Source organism: Crotalus tigris, unplaced genomic scaffold (genome assembly GCF_016545835.1).
Source record: "Crotalus tigris isolate CLP2741 ecotype Arizona unplaced genomic scaffold, ASM1654583v1 scf7180000020245.1906669, whole genome shotgun sequence".
NCBI classification, from domain to species: domain Eukaryota; kingdom Metazoa; phylum Chordata; class Lepidosauria; order Squamata; family Viperidae; genus Crotalus; species Crotalus tigris.
Genome location: NW_024097926.1, coordinates 1,060,587 through 1,080,870, shown reverse-complemented (window position 1 = coordinate 1,080,870; position 20,284 = coordinate 1,060,587). Strand labels below are relative to the sequence as shown.

Below are 20,284 nucleotides of genomic sequence, written 5' to 3'. Positions count from 1 at the left end.
CATCTATCTATCCCTATATACCTATATATATGCTAACAAATAAAAGAAAAAACGAACACCAGGATATAATAAACCAGCCTGTTTAATATAAACAAGCCTGTGCTTAAGAAGAGTCACTAAGCTTGTTTATATTAAATCGGCTGGTTTATTATATCCTGGTGTTCGTTTTTTCTTTTATTTGTTAGCATAATGCCCAGGATTCGCATTTTTAGTATTTTAAAAGACACACACACACATGTATAGGTATGTATGTATGTATCTATATATACATATAAATACACATACACACACAAACATATATAAAAGAGATTTATAAAAACCTTTATTTTTATGTCTACTGCTATGGATGTTGGCATCCTGCTTCTCAAAGGAAACAAGCTTGTAGAAAGCCATGTTTCCTACCCAGGCTTGTACAAATACAGGCAGCCCTTGATTTACAACAGTTCATTTAGTGACAGTTCAAACTTACAACGCACTGGAAAAAAGGGACTTATGATGATCTTTAGCACAACCTTTGCAGCATCCCCAGGGTCATGTGATCAAAATTCAGACGCTTGACAACTGGTTCATATTTATGACAAGAGGCCGTGCCCTGGGGTCACGTGATCCCCCTTTTGTGAACATCTGGCAGGCAAAGTCAATGGGGAAGCCAGATTCACTTACAAGACCGTGTTTCAGTTTTATTTAAACAGTTGTAGCCAGTTTAATTTTAGTTGTGGGCCCATTCGCGCCTTGCACATCACTCCTCTAGGTTCCCTCAACTTATCAATAAAGAATAGATGGGAAGGGAAGATGGTTTATAATGTGCCTTTTTTATTATTTTCGCCTTTGGAGGCGTTCCGTAAATCAGTTACACATCTACAATTTGTATGCAAATGTAGCGCTACCCCCAAAAGGACTCCTCTGCTAAACAAAAATGTTTAGATTCGGTCCAAGCTTGCTCGATTTAAAATCTTTTGCTTTTTCAAAATTTGAAGACTGATTTCCGTTGATTACATTTTCAATTTAAATCTGAAAATCTGAAATTGATGGGAAAGAGAGGTCTCTGTCAGAAAGCTGAAAAATTGCTCGCTTGGCAGCAAGGTAGAAAATGTCAAGTCGTGATCTGAAGTTCTGATCCAAAGCAGCTGTAATCTCTGAAACGAATTTTGGAGCTGCTATCTATCCACAGCCGGCGAGACAGCTAGGTTTAAACTGCTGCATCCTAAGAGTCACAACTTGATTTCATTAACACGGTGTGGTCCGATATCGTGAGGTCGTCAAAATAAAAGCAGCTATGTCAACTTTTTAGCTGCAGCGGTTGCTGGTAGCATTAAAAAAAAAAAAATCCCACTAGTGAACTGTGGATTTCTCTTGCTTCATTTGGGAAAAAAGTCCTCTTCGGATGTCTGTAAGGAGAAGGCAGGGGAATTAGTCTGTTTTGTACTCTATGTTCCATATTGTGGTTATATTCAGTGCTGACCGTTTAGGAGCCACAAAGAGCCTCGAAGAAGCATTCAAAGACATTTGAATTCAAAGCCCCATAAAAAGTGGAACGGGACAGTTGGTAAGAATCTATTGTCTACTTAAGGACTCCTTACCTTGGACAAATTCCAGCAAGAAGGAAAACTGGTCATATACTGTCCCCTAGTGGTGAGTAGGGAATATAACTGCAATAAACCATAGTCCAGTGAAATAAGAATAGAGTGGAATGGAGTGGAGTGGAATATAGAATAGAATAGAATAGAATAGAATAGAATAGAATAGAATAGAATAGAATAGAATTATGGGATAGAATAGAATAGAATAGAATAGAATAGAATAGAATAGAATAGAATAGAATAGAATAGAATAGAATAGAATAGAATAGAATTATGGGATAGAATAGAATAGAATGGAATGGAGACTAGAATAGAATAGAATAGAACTATGGGATAGAACAGAATAGAATAGAATGGAATGGAATAGAATGGAGTGGAATGGAGAATAGAATGGAATGGAATAGAATAGAATAGAATGGAATGGAATGGAATGGAGTGGAATGGAGAATAGAATGGAATGGAATGGAATAGAACAGAATTCTTTTAAAAAGTAGAGGTTAATTTGGTTAAGGGATGGAGGTTTTTTGAGGGGCAGAAGGAATCAAGCTGAGGTTTTTAATCCATACCTCAAAAAATGTGTCCAAGATCTTGTCCGTGGTAGAGGCTTGTGACTGGAATTGCTGTTGGCTGTTCTCAACAGCTGTCATTATCTGGAAATAATTGTATAGAAGCTGCCATTCTCTGAAAGAGGCAAAAAATTTTTTAAAAGGGTTTATTAGGGTGCTGGAGGATAAAGTGTATGATTGAACAGTTGCAGGAACTGGATTTCTTGCAGGAAGGCAGGGAGCTGGACTAGAAGATCTTCAAGGTCCCTTCTATCCTCATTGTTCTATGTTCCATGTTCTAAACTGAATACGTCTAGTCTAACAAAGAGAAGGACTGGGGGGGATATGATCGCCATTTTCCAATTATTTGAGGGGCTGCCACAGAGAAGAGGGAGTCAAAATATTCTCCAAAATACCTGAAGGCAGGACAAGAAGAAACGGATGGAAACTCACCAAGGAGAGAAGCAACCTAGAACTGAGGAGAAACTTCCTGACCGTGAGAACAATTAACCAGTGGAACAACCTGCCTCCAGAAGTTGTGGGTGCTCCATCGCTAGGGGTTTTTAAGAAGAGAAGAGATGACCCTTTGTCTGGAAGGGTATAGGGTTTCCTGCCTGAGCAAGGGGTCAGACTAGAAGACCTCCAAGGTCCCTTCCAACTCTGTTATTCTGTTATTCTGCTCTTCTGCTATCTGGCTTTAATTCTTACTTGTCAGTCAGCTCAAGGCTACCATATTTTTCCATCATCGTCTTCCTAAATAGGGTTTCCTCTTCCTGTTCTTTCAACTTGGTCTTCTCTGTATCAAGCAAAGATGAGAAAAGGGGTCCAGGTTAGCAAAGAGTTCCATACACAGATACATCTTGGCAGTGCTTTTTTTCTTTTTTCTTTTTTAAAAAAAAAAGGTGCCAGAACACACACACATCATACAACCCGCCTTGCCTACCCTACAAGGTTCCATGCAAAAAAGGTGCCAGAACTCCGTTCTGGGCGTTCTGTGAGAAAAAAAAGCTCTGTGTATATGTATATGTATATATGGGAGTTGAAGTCCTGTATCTATCATCTATCTATCTATCTATCTATCTATCTATCTATCTATCTATCTATCTATCTATCTATCTATCTATCTATCTATCTATCGTCTATCAATCTATGTATCTATCTATCTCTATCTATCTATCATCTATCAATCTATCTATCTATCTGTATCTGTATCTATCTGTCTATATATCTATCTATATATCTATATATCTGTCTGTCTCTCTCTCGTATCTATCTATCTATCATCTATCAATCTATGTATCTATCTATCTCTATCTATCTATCTATCATCTATCAATCTATCTATCTATCTATCTATCTATCTATCTATCTATCTGTATCTATCTATCTATATATCTATATCTATATCTGTCTCTCTCTCTCTCCTATCTATCTATCTATCTATCTATCTATCCAATGTTTTTCTAAAAAAAAAAAAAAGGTGCCGGAACTCACACACGTCATACAACCCGCCTTGCCTACCCTACAAGGTTCCATCCCAAAAAGGTGCCGGAACTCCGTTCTGGGCGTTCTATGAGAAAAAAAGCCCTGCATCTTGGCCTCAACCCACCCTTTGCGTTAAATTTAGCAGAGACTAGCTCAACAAGGCATACTGGTTCTACCTTTACAGGCAGTCCTTGGCTTATAGCCATTCATTTAGTGACCGTTTGACATCATTGAAAAGAGTAACTTAGGACGGTGTTCACTCTTAACGATTACTGCAGCATCCTCACGGTCACATGATCAAAAGTTGGATGCTTGGGAACTGGCATGTACGGTGGACAGCATCCCAGAGTCACGGGATCACCATCTGTAGCCTTCCTTCCCAGCGGACTTCTGACTAAGAAGTCAATGGGGGAGGCAAGGTTCGTTTAACGACCGCATGATTCACTTAACAGCTGCAGCGATTCACTTAACAATATTGTAAAAAGGGGCAACACTCCCTTAACAACTTCCTGGCTCAGCAACAGAAATTTTGGGCTCAACCGAGGCTTGAGGGTTACTTGTATTATAAGGTATGTCATGAGCCGAGGTGGCGCAGCAGTTAGAGTGCAGTACTGCAGGCCACTTTAGCTGACTGTGTTCAGCAGGTCAGCGGTTCAAATCTCACCGGCTCAAGGTTGACTCAGCCTTCCATCCTTCCGGGGTAGGTAAAATGAGGACCCAGATTGTTGGGGGCAATGTAAATATATATATACATTGCTTACTGGTGTACACCGCTTAGAGAGTGCTTGCACTTAAAGCGGTATATAAGTTTCATAAATAAATAAATAAATAAATAAATAAAGGTTGGGTTCCTCCACTTTGGCAACTCTAAGATGGGTGGACTTCAATTCCCAGAATTCCCGAGGCAGCATTTTCACGGCTGCACATAGGACAAGCGATTGGCCGGGCCCGAGTCCTGTCAAAGCCTCGTTGATTGTTCAAGTGTGAACCCCCTTCCACCGCACCCACCCCAGTCTGACCATCACCTGCTTGCTTGATTGGATCGTCCTCCGCTGTGCTGTCCTTCAGCTGGACAATTTTTTGCTAATTCAAGAGTGAAGAGAATAAGTCAGCAATGGCAGGAGAGGACGAGGAAGATGCTCGCTGCTGGTCCGCTCTGAAAAACAACCACCTCACAGCTTGGATTATAGCCACGCTCAGCCCAAATGAGTCCAACTGGTTGGTCAAGAAGAATCTCTAGCATGTCGGTTAGGCTACCTTAATCTTTGTGTTTTCATAAAGTTTACTAGGATTTTGAGTACAGAATTAAAAACTAACCAGAACTAATATTTAAAATGAAGAGAGAAAAGAAAAGAAATGGAAAGAAAGGGGGGAAAACCTGAGAAAAAGAAAAGAAAAGAAAGATAAAAGAAAGAAAGAAAAGAAAGAAAGATGAAAGAAAGAAAGAAAGAAAGAGAAAGGAAAAGAAAGGAAAAAAAGATGAAAGAGAAGGAAGGAAGGAAGGAAGGAAGGAAGGAAGGAAGGAAGGAAGGAAGGAAGGAAGGAAGGAAGGAACAAGGTGAAAGAAAGACAAGCAAAGACAAAATTGCAGAAATCAAAAAAAAAAAGGAAAGGCTGACTTCCGATTTTCTATTACTGTAATATATTATTCTATATTACAGCATTAAAAAAGTAAATTCATGACATACTGTGTGGTTCTGAGGATCAGACTACCAGCATTTTTCAGCAGCATGGCCAAAACAGACTACAGTTACCATCATCCACAATAAATATGGCTGGCTGGGGAATTCTGGGACACAGCTTAAAGTCGCCAAGTATGAGAAACATCGGTCCAGGACAGGGGTCCCCAAACTTGGCCACTTTATGACTTGTGGACTTCAACTCCCAGAATTCTCAGCCAGGCATGCTGAAGTCCACAAGTCATAAAAGGGCCAAGTTTGAAAAGCCCTGGTCTAGGGGGTCTCTAACCTTGGGAATTCTGGGAGTTGAAGTCCACAAGTCATAAAGCGGGCCAAGCTTGGGGACCTCTGGTCTAAGAGACATTGAGCAAATTTGCCAACAAACCAGATTCCCACCAGCTTGCAGGCAACAAGACCAACATCTCCCAGGCTGGTGGAGGATGGTGGGAGTGGCCGCCAGGGGGGGTCTGTTCAAGTTTCTCCACTCAAGTTTCCAGTCCCCACCGCCCTCCATTTCTACCCTGGGTGGAGGGGTATTCCCTGCATTATTTCTGGTGAACTTGTCAAGGACTCAAATAAATCCTGGGGATTTGATGACGTGAGGTTTTTTTTTTACTAAGGATCCACCCACATCTGATTGTTTTAAATATAGAACCGTATTTGGGTGGAGATTTATGCATCTTCCACCAAATTGGCAGCCCGGGGGCAATTATTCACCTCCCCCAGCCCCCAAATAAATGCCAGAATTGACCTTCAGCTTCTTCTTCTCTTGGCGTTTGAGGAGAGACATCTGGAAGTTATCCACCAGGACGGCAATCACCAGGCTGCAAGAAAAATTGAGAGGTGTACACTAACAGTGGCCTCCTAAACCGGATGGTAAATTGACTCCACCCGAAAAGACAACAATAAATAGAATTAAACTTCTCTTTCCTTTAAAAAAAAAAAGCAGCTACTTCTATATACAGGTAGTCCTCAACTTACGACCACAACTGAGCCCCCAAATATTTCTTGTGCAAGTTTAATGCCCCGTTTAATGACTTTTCTTGGCACGCTGGTTAAGAGTCACTGCGGTTGTTAAATGAGCGACACGGTCGTTAATTGAATCAGCATTCCCACTATTGATTCTACCTGTCAGAAGGTCGCCCAAGGGGATCACGTGACCCCCCCGAGGCACGGCCACCGTCATAAGTATGAGTCAGTAGCCAAATAAAGGGGCGTAAGTCATTTGTCAAGGCTGCTAACATTGGATGTTCTTGCTTTGACAACATGTGGAGAGGCAGCCTTTTATCTTTCTTATACTTTACTCTTAGGATTAGATGATATTGGGGGAGGGGGGAGGAATGTGATGGGAGTTAGTTAGACATAACAATATTGTGACAAGAGCTGATAAGGCTTGGCGGGAGAGAAAACTGGGTGGAAAGCCAGCATTTCAAACTAATTGGAGAATGTGTTTGATGACGGTTAGTTGGAGGAGGGAATTGTGCCTTGATCTATATGTGCTGAAGGGAGGGGAAGTCACATTTTGGCTTCAACTATGTACATAGTACCGAAGCTATGCTGCTCGAGTAAAGATTCCTTAAGGTAAACAATGCCTCAAAGTTCTTTGAAGAGTTTCACCTTTCGGAACCATGACATTGTTTTTTTTTCAGTGCTGTCGTACCTCTAAACGGTCCCTAAACGAATGGCTGTAAGTCGAGGACTACCTATAGCGTTAAATCCTGTCTCATTAACCACTCCGGATACCCTTCTGCTGGGTAAGCCCTTCCCACCCATACCCTTCTTTCCTGCTTTTCTTTTCAGATCAGCCACGGAGCTGGGCAAAGAATCAAGGCGAAAGCCGGCTGAAAATAACCTGAATCTGGGAGCCATTTCAGAGACTCCTCAGCTGTTTCTCATCCCTCAACAGCTCACTTGTGTTCCCTTTGAACACCTGCCTGGGTCTGCCTGGGCCGTACTTACTTGAGAAGCAGAAAATACTCCACCAGGATATATATGATGAGAAAAATAATAATGTACCAGGCACCTGGAAGGAAGGAAGGGGAAATGGTGTAGAGGGATATTCCAGATCCACAGGACCCCAGTTACTGCCTCTCTCTCTCTCTATCCATCCATCCATCTATCTATCTCTATACATGTGTATCTATATATATATCTATATCTATATTCAAAATTTTGTGGCTGACAAAGAGTTAAAGGGAGACTAGTATAACTATTTCAAGTTCTTTAGTTCTCATCTCATGTGTTCCACCCAACACACACACACACATAAATCTATCTGTCTGTCTGTCTGTCTGTCTGTCTATCTATCTATCTATCTATCTATCTATCTATCTCATCTATCATCTATCTATTATTTCAACCATCCATCAATCTATCTCTATCATCTTTGTCTCTATCATCTCTCTAATCTATCAATTTATATCTGTCATCTATCTATCTGTCTGTCTGTCTATCTATCTATCTATCTATCATCTATCTATATCTCTATCATCTCTCTGTATCATCTCTATAAATTTATATCTCTATCGTCTCTCTATATTTCTGAAATGTATACAGCCGCCTACTTGCTCTCAGTGATTCTAGGTGATTTACACGCAATAAAACACAGTACAGGTAGTCTTCGACTTACAACAGTTCATTTAGTGACCGTTTGAAGTTACAACAGCCCTGAAAAAAGCCATTTATGACCACATTTCACACTTTCAACCGTTGTAGCGTCCCCCTTGGTCAAGTGCTTAGAGTTCAGATGCTTGGCAACCGACTCACATTTATGACGGTCGCAGTGTCCCGGGGTCACGTGATCTGCTTTTGCGACCTTCAATGGGGAAGCCAGATTCACGTTAACAGCTGTGTCCCTAACAACTGCAGGGATTCACTTAACAACCATGGCAAGAAAAGTCATAAAATGGGGCAACTTCAGCAACGTCTCGTTGAGCAGCAGAAATTTTGGGCTCAATTGTGGTCGTAAGTCGAGGATTAGCTGTAAAAAGACAGGGCCAGTGACAATAGACTTGGGAAGGGAAGACAGCTCTTTGGCGGGAGATAATAATAATGACAATAATAATAATAATAATAATAATAATAATAATACACCCCCAGTGAGGCACTACCTTGACGTGGTTGTGGGGCTTGTGTACTCTGAGGAAGATGAGAGCTATGCCAGAGGTTCAACCATACTGGACAGGTCTCATCAGAGGAGTCAGACAAAGAGTGTCTCTCCCATAAAAAATATGGTGAGACGTAAATTTCAGAATGCCATACCGGCTCGGACGTCGCCCGGGTTAACAAGGTCCGCACTAGATATTGGAGTTCCTGGATATCTGGTGAAAAATGGGTTACAGGACTCAGGACTGTTGGCTGAGCAACCAGGGCCAGCAGCTGCAGAACTACTGGAAGAAAAGGTGTTTACCCGTCGCAGATACACAGTGATGGAAAACAAAGAAATAATGATCTGTTACTACAGATCAAGTCCAACAAGAAGAGGATATCTAAAACGAATGCACCAGTTCTGGAAAGAACAACATCCAGAATCAGAAATAACAGAACAGAGACTAGCAGATCAACGCCGATTTATAACACGAAATAAAGTATTCACAGAAACAGAATTGGACGAACTGCAAAGGTTTACCCAGGGCAAAGAAATCAAAGCCTTACCAGAAGTAATTCAGAATGTAGAGGCAAACCAGGGGGAGTTGGCAGTGAAGGAATCTAGCAGAGATATACAACTGTTCTCATTTGGAAACCAGGCACCTCTACCTCAGGAAGAACAAAACCCTCTAACTAAAGAAATAAAAGAATTGAAACAAAGAATAACTGAGCATCTAGAACAGCACAAAAACAACAGAATAAGGCTACCTGCATTGAAGCTTGTTCCAAAGAAACAGCTAGCACAAGCATTAAAAGATGCAAATATTGCAATATCAAGTATAAGCACCAATTCATTGCAAGAAACAAACCAACTAATGTACAGCACAGCTGCAGTTATAACAGAATACCTGGGGTGCAAAATCAACAAAGAAGAAAAACAAACAAACAGTGCACCAGAAAAATGGAAGGTTAGACTAGAAAATAAGATCAGCAAGTTAAGATCACATGCAAGCAAGCTAGAACAGATGAAAGAAAAGAAGCTGAAGAACAAGAAGACCAAAGAATACCTAATCAAGAAATACCACTTAGAAACAAGGAAGATCAAGGAAGCACTGGAAATAATAAAGCAACAAATAACAGCTATAGCCAGGAAAATCAGTAGATATGAAGCTCGAATTGCAAACTATAGGCAGAACCTCCATTTCAATCCAATCAGAAACGTTTCTACCAATCCATCAATGGAGAAACTGCAAGGAATCAGTCAGTACCTGACAAGGAAGAAACAGTGCAGTTCTGGAAGCAGATATGGGATAACCCAAAGAAATACAACAAGGATGCGGCTTGGTTAAAAGAGGTGGATGCAAATAAAACAGAAGCTGAAATGAAAGAACTAGTAATAACAACAAAAATGGTAGAAAAAAGAGCAAAGAAAATCAAAAATTGGTCAGCACCAGGTGAAGATGAACTGCATGGGTTTTGGTTGAAACATCTAACTGTTATACACCCACTCATTGCCAAGCAGTTCAACAATATACTACAAGGAGGAGAAATTGAAAAGTGGCTAACAACTGGGAAAACCTACCTAATAATGAAAAATCCAGCAAAAGGGGCAACACCAGGTAACTACAGGCCAATTACCTGCTTACCAACAACTTTCAAATTACTAACTGGTGTGGTAGCTGATGCAGTACAACAGCATCTAGTTGAAAACAATCTCTTTCCACCTGAGCAGAAAGGAAACCGCCCCAATAGCAGAGGAACAAAAGATCAACTCCTAATAGACAAAATGATCTTGGAAAACTGCAAGAGAAGGAAGACCAACCTGAATGTGGCATGGATTGACTACAAAAAGGCATTTGACTCTCTGCCACATGATTGGATAATAAAGTGCCTAGAAATAACAGGAGTCAGTAGAAACATCAGAAAATTTGTGCAAAGATCGATGGCACAATGGAAGACACAGTTGCAGATCAATGGTGAGAGCTGGGAGAGGTTAATATCAAGAGAGGAATATTTCAAGGAGATTCATTATCACCATTACTATTTGTTATTGCACTGTTTCCTCTGTCAACAATACTGAATAACTCAGGACATGGCTATCAAACATCAAAAACATCTGCCAGACTATCCCACCTCCTTTATATGGATGATCTGAAGCTGTATGGAAAAACATCATCTGAAATAGAATCGCTGCTCAACACTGTCCGTATATATAGCCAAGATATTGTAATGGAGTTTGGCTTGGACAAATGTGCCACACTTACTATCAAACAAGGAAAAATAATGAAAACTGAAGGAATCAAGATGCCCCACGAAAATAACATTAAGAGTCTGGATGAGGAAGATACTACAAATACTTGGGTATCCTTCAAGCTGACAACATCAAGCACACTGAAGTCAAGAAAAAGATTAGAGGTGAATACATCAAGAGAGTGAAGAAGATCTTAAAATCCAAACTCAATGGAGGAAATACCATAAAGGCAATCAACACCTGGGCAATCCCAGTCATTAGGTACACAGCTGGAATAGTGGACTGGACTCAAGCAGAACTAAAAGCAATGGATAGGCAGACCAGAAAAATAATGACAATGAATCATGCCCTTCATCCACGCAGTGACATTGATAGACTTTATCTACCAAGGCAAATAGGTGGGCGTGGAATGCTACAAGTACATCAGATGGTTGAAGAAGAAAAAATGGCTTTGGAAGAATATCTGAAGAACAATGATGAAGATGCACTGAAATTAGTATATCAGGAAGGCTTACTAACTACTGGAGAGACCAAACTGGCCTACAAGAAAGACCAAATGAAGAACAGAATAGAGGCATGGGAAGACAAAGCACTACATGGCCAATACATGAAAAAAATAGCTGGGAAAGCAGATAATAATAAAACCTGGCAATGGCTAAGAGCAGGAAAATTGAAGAAAGAGACCGAGGGACTAATTCTGGCTGCACAAGACCAAGCCTTAAGGACAAATGCATACAAAGTCAAAATTGAGAAGACAGCAACAGACAGTAAGTGCCGCCTATGCAAAGAAGCTGAAGAAACAGTGGACCACTTGGTAAGCTGTTGCAAGAAGATTGCACAGACTGATTACAAGCAGCGGCATGACAAAGTAGCAACAATGGTGCATTGGAAGATCTGCAAAAAATATCATTTGCCTGTAAGCAAAAACTGGTGGGATCATAAAATAGAGAAAGTCATAGAAAATGATAAAATTAAACTGCTCTGGGACTTCAGAATTCAAACAGACAAGCACCTGCAACATAACACCCCAGACTTAACAATTGTCGATAAGAAAGACAAAAAAGTCTGGATAGTGGACGTGGCAGTGCCTGGAGATAGCAGAATAGAAGAGAAAGAACTGGAGAAGATAACAAAATACAAAGACCTACAAATAGAAATAGAAAGACTGTGGCAAAAGCAAGCAAGGGTAGTACCAATAGTCATAGGCTCCTTGGGTGCAATCCCAAAACAACTGGAGCACCACTTGAACACCATTGGCATTGACAAATTCGCTATTAGTCAATTGCAAAAGGCGGCCTTATTAGGAACTGCTTCCATCCTGCGACGATATCTGTAATACCATCAAACATCCACATCTGCCTATCCCAGGTCCTGGGTAAGGACTCGATAGGTAGACAAAATGCCAAATCCAGTCTGAACATCTGGCTGACTGTGCGATGATCGATAATAATAATAATAAAAAGTTGGAAGGGACCTTGGAGGTCATCTAGTCCAACCCCCTGCTCAGGCAGGAAACCCTATATCATTTCAGACAAATGGCTGTCCAGTCTCTTCTTAAAAACTTCCAGCATTGGAGCATTCACCGCTTCTGGAGGCAGGTTGTTCCACTGGTTAATTGTTCTCACTGTCAGGAAGTTTCTCCTTAGTTCTAGGTTGCTTCTCTCCTTGATTAGTTTCTACCCATTGCTTCTTGTCCTGCCTTCAGGCGCTTTGGAGAATAGCTTGACTCTCTCTTCTTTGGGGCAGCCCCTGAGATACTGGAACACTGCTATCATGTCCCTCCTGGTCCTTCTCTTCATTAAACCAGACATACCCAATTCCTGCAACAGTTCCTTGTATGTTTTAGCCTCCAGTCCTCTAATCATCTTTGTCGCTCTTCTCTGCACTCTTTTAGAGTCTCAGCATCTTTTTTACATCGTGGTGACCAAAACTAGATGCAGGATTCCAAGTGTGGCCTTACCAAGGCATTGTAAAGCAGTATTAACACTTCACGTGATCTTGATTCTATCCGTCTGTTAATGCAGCCTAGCACTGTATTGGCCTTTTTGGCAGCTGCAGCATACGGCTGGCTCCTATTTAAGGGATTGTCCACTAGGACTCCGAGGTCCCTCTCACAGTTACTACTATTGAGCAAGGTACCCCCTATACTATACCTGTACATTTGGTTTTCCTTGCCTAAATGTAGAACCTTAAATGTAGATTTAAGTCACAAAGGGACGAATCCCCACCCCGGATTGAACAGATTCCGGCGTCTCTCTCTACCTGCAGCATAGCACGTGAGGTAAATAATAGACCAGTCGTCCAGAGTGAAAAGCTGGAAAAGGGTGAAGATGGTTTTGAACAGGTCCCCGAAATGCTTCTTATCCGCTTCCTGGAACATGTCAAGCAACACCACGGAAGACATGACTAGAAGCCGAAAGTCACGGGGGTCAAGGAAGAAACAGCAGTTAGAAAGGTGGAGGAGGTGGGCGCGTTTCGAACCTGGGCTTCAATGTGGGACACCCATCTGGGAGGAAGGGGAGACTTGTCAATTCAAGCAAAGGAAAAGAACATGGGAACTTTCTGTGAAACTGACTAGGACACGGTCAGAAATGGACTCAACTCTCTACTAGAGAGGATCCTAAACGGTTAACTATTGGGCTAAAGGGAGACTTTGCGATAAGGGGAAATTTGATTATTGCGTTTAAAATAGTTGGGAAAGTGTTAAAAAATAAATAAATAAATAAGGGATTAATTTGTTTAATATTGAGAATTTAGATTTACAAGGGAAATGAAAACTAACTATTAGGAAATAGGTTTGAACTATTGTTTAGCCCAGATAATGCAGACGTTGGACTCGAGAAAATAAAGGATACTTCATTATTAAGGGGGTGATGGATTAGGGCGAGAAATAGAAAAGGTTTATGAAATAAAATTAGAATATATCTAAGTGAATGTGCCAACATTGGAAGTTTTTAAGAAGAAACTGGACATCCATTTGTCAGAAATGGTATAGGGTTTCTTGCCTGAGCAGGGGGTTGGACTAAATGACCTCCAAGGTCCCTTCCAACTTTATTATTATTATTATTATTAAAGTAATATGTGATTTTAGACATTATAATTTTTACGGAGTGAGACAAAGGAAATCTGGATTACCCAAAACTTAAATACTTTGGATATTAAAGGTTAAATGGGAGTACTGTAATTAAAAACTAAAAAATTAGGTACAACTTAAAAACAGGATATGGATATGTATCAGCAAAAAAATGTATTGATGAGTGTGATAATGAAGTTTTAGCCGAGTTTGATACAATTAGAAATTTACTAGCTTAAATATGAGGTAGCAAATGTTAAGGGGAACAGAGAAGAAATATTTGATGATGGTGTAACCTGAGATATGTACTAAAGATTTTGTTATTGGACTATTGACGAACACAATCACCACGTTGCTTTCCAAATACTCAAATGTAAAACTGGAAAAGCAATAAAATATTATGTATGTATGTATGTATGTATATGTATATATATATAAAAAACGAAATGGACTCAACTCCTAAAATTCACCTCCAGGCGGAGATGGGAGACAAAGCAGTCAAATGCTTCACGACCCAACTAGGTAACACCATCAGTGCAAGGGGGTGTGAGGTTTGCTTCCTGTTTATATACAAGGGCTTACCTTGTCAATATTGGCAAGACTGAGAGTGCTATGTTGTTTAGATTCCTTGGGGGGGGGGGGGAAGATGGTATAAGCAAGGGTTTTTCAAACTTGGCAACTTTCAGATGTATGGACATCAATGCCCAGAATTCCCCAGCAGGCAGACTGGAGAATTCTGGGAGTTGAAGTCCACACCTCTGAAAGTTGCCAAGTTTGAGAAAAGAAAACCTGGTGTGAGCAGAAGAATAAACTAAGAAGTGCTTTTGATGAGATATATACCTATCGCCATCGGCTACTGCTGTCCCCCCCCTCCCCGTTTCTTGCTGGGAGGATACATAAGAAAGAGAACATGAGCAGAATAATAGCTCCGATGGACTGGAAGGAAAGCATAAAAGTGCCTGTGATTTCTTGCAGGTTCTCCGTCACCCTAGAAGAAAAAGAGCATAAAAAAGAAGAAAAAGAAGAATTATTAATAATAATAATAATAAATTATTATTAATTATTAACTCTTCCTTTGGGAGAGTTCCTTCCTTCTTCCCTCCCTCCCTCCCTATCTCCTTCCTTTTCTTCCCTCTTCCTTCCTTCCTTCCCTCCCTCCCTCCCTCCCTATCTCCTTCCTTTTCTTCCCTTCCTTCCTTCCTTCCCTCCCTCCCTATCTCCTTCCTTTTCTTCCCTTCCTTCCTTCCTTCCCTCCCTCCCTATCTCCTTCCTTTTCTTCCCTTCCTTCCTTCCTTCCCTCCCTCCCTATCTCCTTCCTTTTCTTCCCTTCCTTCCTTCCCTCCCTCCCTATCTCCTTCCTTTTCTTCCCCCTTCCTTCCTTCCTTCCCTCCCTCCCTATCTCCTTCCTTCCTTCCCTCCCTCCCTCCCTATCTCCTTCCTTTTCTTCCCTTCCTTCCTTCCCTCCCTCCCTATCTCCTTCCTTTTCTTCCCCCTTCCTTCCTTCCTTCCTTCCTTCCTTCCTTCCTTCCTTCCTTCCTTCCTTCCTTCCTTCCCTCCCTCCCTCCCTCCCTCCCTCCCTCCTTTCCTTTCCCATCCCATCCTATCCCATCCCATCCTATCCCATCCTGTCCCCACAGCAACAGAAAGTCACCCAGCCCAAAGTCACCCAGTTACCATTATTGCTTGAGGCGGGACTAGAACTCACCGTCTCCTGATCATTGGCCCCAAAGGATCCCACTGGCTTTCCTGCCTAAGGCGGGACTAGAACTCATGGTCTCTCGGTGATTGGCCCAAAGCCCTCCAGCCAGCTTTTATGCCTAAGGCAGCACTAGAATTCACCATCTCCCAGTTTCTAGCCTGGAGCCTCCACCACTACACCAGACTGGCTCTCAGAACTAAAAGGGACTCAACCTTCCTGTTACTGAATTTGATGTCCCCAGAGATCGGTCTGTCCTGGTTTATTAGACGGGGACTGTGCTATTGTCTCCCTTCAACCATTTGCAATTTGACTACGGAACAACGGGCGGGTGGCGTTGCTGACCGAAGGGTGAGGAGGAAGCGGATGGCGCGGATGGCGCGAATCCCCTTGATGATTTTGAGGACCCGAAAGAGGGTGAGGGTGTTGCCTCGGTTTCCCTGCCCGGCGGTGAAGGAGAGCACGAGGATAAATTCCAACACCATCATGAACATGATGAAGAAATCTGATCAGGGAAGAGAAAGAAAAGAAAATCTACAAGATAGTTAAATCCACCGTCTCCTGGTGATTGGCCCAGAGTCACCCAGTTGGCTTCCATGCCTAAGGCGGGACTAGAACTCACCGTCTCCTGCTGATTGGCCCAAAGTCACCCAATTGGCTTCCATGCCTAAGGCGGGACTAGAACTCACTGTCTCCTGGTGATTGGCCCAGTCACCCAGTTGGCTTCCATGCCTAAGGCGGGACTAGAACTCACCGTCTCCTGGTGATTGGCCCAGAGTCACCCAGTTGGCTTCCATGCCTAAGGCGGGACTAGAACTCACCGTCTCCTGGTGATTGGCCCAGAGTCACCCAGTTGGCTTCCATGCCTAAGGTCAGGACTAGAATTCACAGTCTCCTGGTTTCTAGGCCAGAACCTTAACTATTACACCAAAATGGCTCTCAGCAATTTGCTCGGAGGTTTCAAAACATTTTTAAAATGGAGCAACAGGGCCACTAGCCATACTGAAACCATAGCCTGCTTTCAATGCCTACCTAAAGTCCAACGCGTGGAATTCCATAGGTGATTCCCTCCCATTGCAAGCCTGTCCCCGTGACCTCCCCCCACCCATCTCTTGACCCTATGGCGAAAGACTCACCAATGTCGTTCCACGGGTCACGGAAGTAGTTAAAGTCCAATGCGATAAACTTGAGAATGGCCTCCACGACATAGACACACAGGAACACTGGATCCAGGGCAGAGAAGAACCATTCTAGAGAGGATGAAGGGAAGACCATCAGCAGCAAGACGACAAGAGAAGTCGGAACCCAGGCAGTCCTCAACTTACAACAGTTCATTTAGTGACCACTCCAAGTTACAACGGCACTTGCATCCTCTCCCGTGGTCAAAATTCAGGCACTTGGCAACTGACGGTTGCAACGTCCCGGGGTCACGTGATCCCCTTTTGGCGACCTTCTGACCAGCAAAATCAACGCGGGAAGCCAGATTCCCTTAACAACTTATCAAATGTCTCCCTTAGCAACAGAACATTTGGGCTCAGTTGTGACCGAAAGTTGAGGACGACCAATAAGTCTCCTTGCTAACCTCCAGACTTGAAAATGTCCTGGTTAGATTCCCATCCTTGTTCCCCGCAGAGCAGTTGGAGACGAACTGAGATCAGCTCCGTGCTATCCTCTGCTGGGATAAAGCCTCCACAAAACTTCCTGGAAGGTCTTAATTGTTGGAAATGTAAACAAAAGCCAGGTTGTTGTTGTTGTTAATTGCGAAGTCGTGTCCGACCCATCGCGACCCCATGGACGACGTTCCTCCAGGTCTTCCTGTCCTCTACCATCTTCTGGAGTCCACTTGCTCGCTCACTTCCTGCCCTGTCGCTTCCAAACGCCACGTGCTCGCTACTCTGGCGAACTCTGCTCCGAGTGCCGCCTCAGGCACGCGGGCCATAGGTTCGCCACCACTGCCCTAGAGCGGGGCTTTTCAACCTTTTCACCCATGGTACCACTTTTAGGATATGGCAGCATCCGAGTACCACCAGTCGCCTAGCAAGGTATCAAAAACGTGATGACCCCCTCCCCAAAAAAGCAAGGGATAAACTACAGGTAGTCCTCGACTTACAACAGTTCGCTTAGTGACTGTTCGAAGTTACAATGGCCCTGAAAAAAGTGCCCCCCAAGCGACAGCCGAGCAAGACACCGGCCTGCCCGCCCGGCCGCGCTCTTCCTCCTGTCCGAGGTTTTCATTGTTGTGAGCATTTCTGTTGAGGATTGGCAGCGGGGGTGGGGGGTGGGGGTGTTTGGTTTTTATTCCCCCCCCCCGTCTGCTGGGTGGTTGCAGCAGGTTTTGGTCACTTCACATGATCCTGGGACACTGTGACCGTCATAAATATGAATCCGTTGCCAAGCATCTGAATGTAAATCACAAGACCCTGAAGATGCTGCAACATTCCAGCTGATCGGCGCTTCTTGGGCTGTGGCTTGGGGGGCATTTTTTTTCAGAGCCATAGTAACTTCGAACAGTCACTAAGCGCACTGTTGTAAGTCGAGGACTACCTGTACTTCATCGCTTTTTTCCTCTTTTGGTCATCAAGTTTTGGACACCTTGCTAGGCAACTGGGGGTACTCGGATGTTGCCATATCCTAAAAGTGGCACAACGGGTGAAAAGGTTGAAAAGCCCTGCCTTAGACCCCCGAGAAGTCGGCCGGCCTTACCTCCTCGTATCTCCACCACAGCGAACGTCTGAACCACCAGCAGGATGGTGTTGATGGCCACCATGCCACAGATGAAGAAGTCAAACAGGAAGGACTGAGTCAGCTTGAAGATGACCTTCCGCAGGTAAACAAGACACGGGTAGATCTTCTGCCAGGAGCGAATCAGGATGTCTTTCAGGGTTATCCGCCGGTAGCGGTGGCGGTGGCGGTGATGGGAAGACTTCCCCATGTCTAGGGGAGAAGAGAGGGAGGCACGTCAGATGGGAGGGGGCAAATCGCCGTGGCCAATGTGCCGCGGGACAACCGGCGATGGGATTCCTTTCGTTCTTTTGATTCTCCTTGACCGCTTATTTCATCTCTCGTCTCGAAGAAAACCATTTCTCCGACGGCCAGCTTCGGTAAGGCTTGGATGGACCGTGTGACTAATTTCAGAACTGCCGTGATTCACTGCTTGAGCAGGGGGGCTGGACTAGAAGACCTCCAAGGTCCCTCCCAGCTCTTCTGATGGATTGACATGGTATAGGGCAGTGGTTCTCAACCTGTGGGTCGGGAACCCATTTGGGGTCGAACAACCATTTCACGGGGGTCGCCAAACAACGCAGTCCGCCATTTTTTTCCCCTTTTCCTTAGCTGTGCTCCTCCCTTTTATTCTATTGGCTTTTGAAAGCCAATAGCATAGACTCTCTTGAATAGAGTCTCATTCTATTGGCTTTCAAAAGCCAATAGGAATTGTCCAGGCTGTCTCTGCCCTGCTGAGCCCGCCAAAAGTCCCATTCTGCAAACGGTGCTGCACCAGTTGAGTAGTCCTCGACTTACGACCGGTTGAGTAGTCCTCGACTTACAACCGGTTGGGGGGGGGTCGCGGCATTAAAAAGGTTGAGAACCACTGGTATAGGGTCTCCTGCTTGGGCAGGGGGCTAGTCTAGAAGACCTCCAAGGTCCCTCCCAGCTGCATTCTGATGGATTGACATGGCATAGGGTCTCCTGCTTGGGCAAGGGGCTGGACTAGAAGACCTCCAAGGTCCCTCCCAGCTGCATTCTGATGGATTGACATGGCATAGGGTTTCCTGCTTGGGCAAGGGGCTGGACTAGAAGACCTCCAAGCTCCCTCCCAGCTCCATTCTGATGGATCGACTTAACAAATGTGGCGAGAAAGGTCGTAAAAGGGGGCAAAAGTTAACCCACGAGGTCGCACTTAGCAACGGAAACGTTGGGCTCCATCGTGGTCGTAAGTTGAGCACTTCCCTGTATCCCACAGAATCGTAGAAATGGAGAGTTGGAAGGGATCCCCAGTGATCCCCCCCTAAGCTACTGCATTGTGCAAAAGAGTCCCCGGTCCTCACGGGGAAAGACCCGGCTTCTTCTCCGAAGCCTTCGGAGATGCCCACGGCTTTTGTAGGCAGACTCTTCCGCTGTTATCCAGGAAGTCCGCTTAACTCAGAAAGATCTCCTCAGCTCTCATTTCCCACCCACCCACCCACCCATTTCTGGGCAGGATGGTTTCTCTACCCACCCACCCACCCATCCATCCCCCGCAGCCCTCTCTTTCTCCCTTCCACTTCCCAGAGCCACTCACGTTTTAGTTTCGGGGTGTGGTGCGCACTCCTGTTTCCTCGCTGGCCTTTGTGGATCTTGCTACCCTTATGGGAGAGTTTACTCCTAGCTGGTGCAGCTGGTATGAAGATGGAGGGCTCTTGCTTCAGGTCAGCTGAGGTGCTGGGGCCTTGAGTAGCGGCCGGCTCCGGCTTCCCTTGAGTGACGAACATGGCCTGGTCTTGTTTCTCTATCGGGGAAGCGGAGGTGGGCACCATAAGATAATCCATGGTGCTGTCGGATACTTTCGCCCCTCCGACAGGCAGACGCTTCCAGCAAATCCCTCCTTCGCGTTGCAGCAAGTGGGGAGGGGGGCTCCCACGGAAGGGAAGAGACGCCGGGCTTCCATCCAGAAGGCCAGACTTTCTTTTGTGACGTCATAATAGGAAATCGAGGTAGTGACAGATTTGATCTTCCCGGGCTCCAAGATCACCACAGAGAGGGACTGCAGCCAAGGAATTAGAAGAAGCTTGCTCCTGGGGAGGAAAGCTATGGCAAATCTAGACAGCATACTCAAAAGCAGAGACATCACCCTGCCAACAAAAGTGCGTATAGTCAAGGCCTTGGTTTTCCCAGTTGCAATGTATGGCTG

At 44.0% G+C, this 20,284-nt stretch overlaps 1 protein-coding gene across 2 annotated transcripts; it reads right to left on the bottom strand.

Moving 5' to 3' along the window:
- Positions 1–668: 668 nt before the first annotated feature.
- On the bottom strand, positions 669–20,284 carry CATSPER1 (cation channel sperm associated 1). Of its 2 annotated transcripts, XM_039366255.1 has the most exons (12): positions 19,676–20,284; positions 18,100–18,330; positions 16,533–16,646; positions 15,742–15,901; positions 14,597–14,688; positions 12,890–13,033; positions 7,249–7,312; positions 6,041–6,113; positions 4,636–4,693; positions 2,834–2,921; positions 2,147–2,261; positions 669–1,388 (listed from the first exon to the last, which is right to left on the bottom strand). In XM_039366255.1, exons 1-12 carry the CDS (start codon positions 19,920–19,922, stop codon positions 1,359–1,361), a joined length of 1,416 nt encoding a protein of 471 aa, XP_039222189.1. In that variant the 5' UTR covers positions 19,923–20,284; the 3' UTR covers positions 669–1,358. The 2 variants fall into 2 exon arrangements, 1 of the variants encoding a protein (XP_039222189.1); XR_005559530.1 differs by lacking the exons at positions 669–1,388; positions 2,147–2,261 and having other exon boundaries at positions 4,636–4,766.

What these genes read in the sequence shown, in the direction of transcription:
- CATSPER1 (XM_039366255.1), bottom strand. Translation starts at nt 19,922, where the DNA reads ATGGATTATCTTATGGTGCCCACCTCCGCTTCCCCGATAGAGAAACAA. An exon ending in TGACCCGTGGAACGACATTG is followed by an intron (nt 15,902 to 16,532) that starts GTGAGTCTTTCG and finishes TTCCCTGATCAG; the next exon opens with ATTTCTTCATCATGTTCATG. An exon ending in CGATCCAATCAAGCAAGCAG is followed by an intron (nt 2,922 to 4,635) that starts GTGATGGTCAGA and finishes TGCTTGATACAG; the next exon opens with AGAAGACCAAGTTGAAAGAA.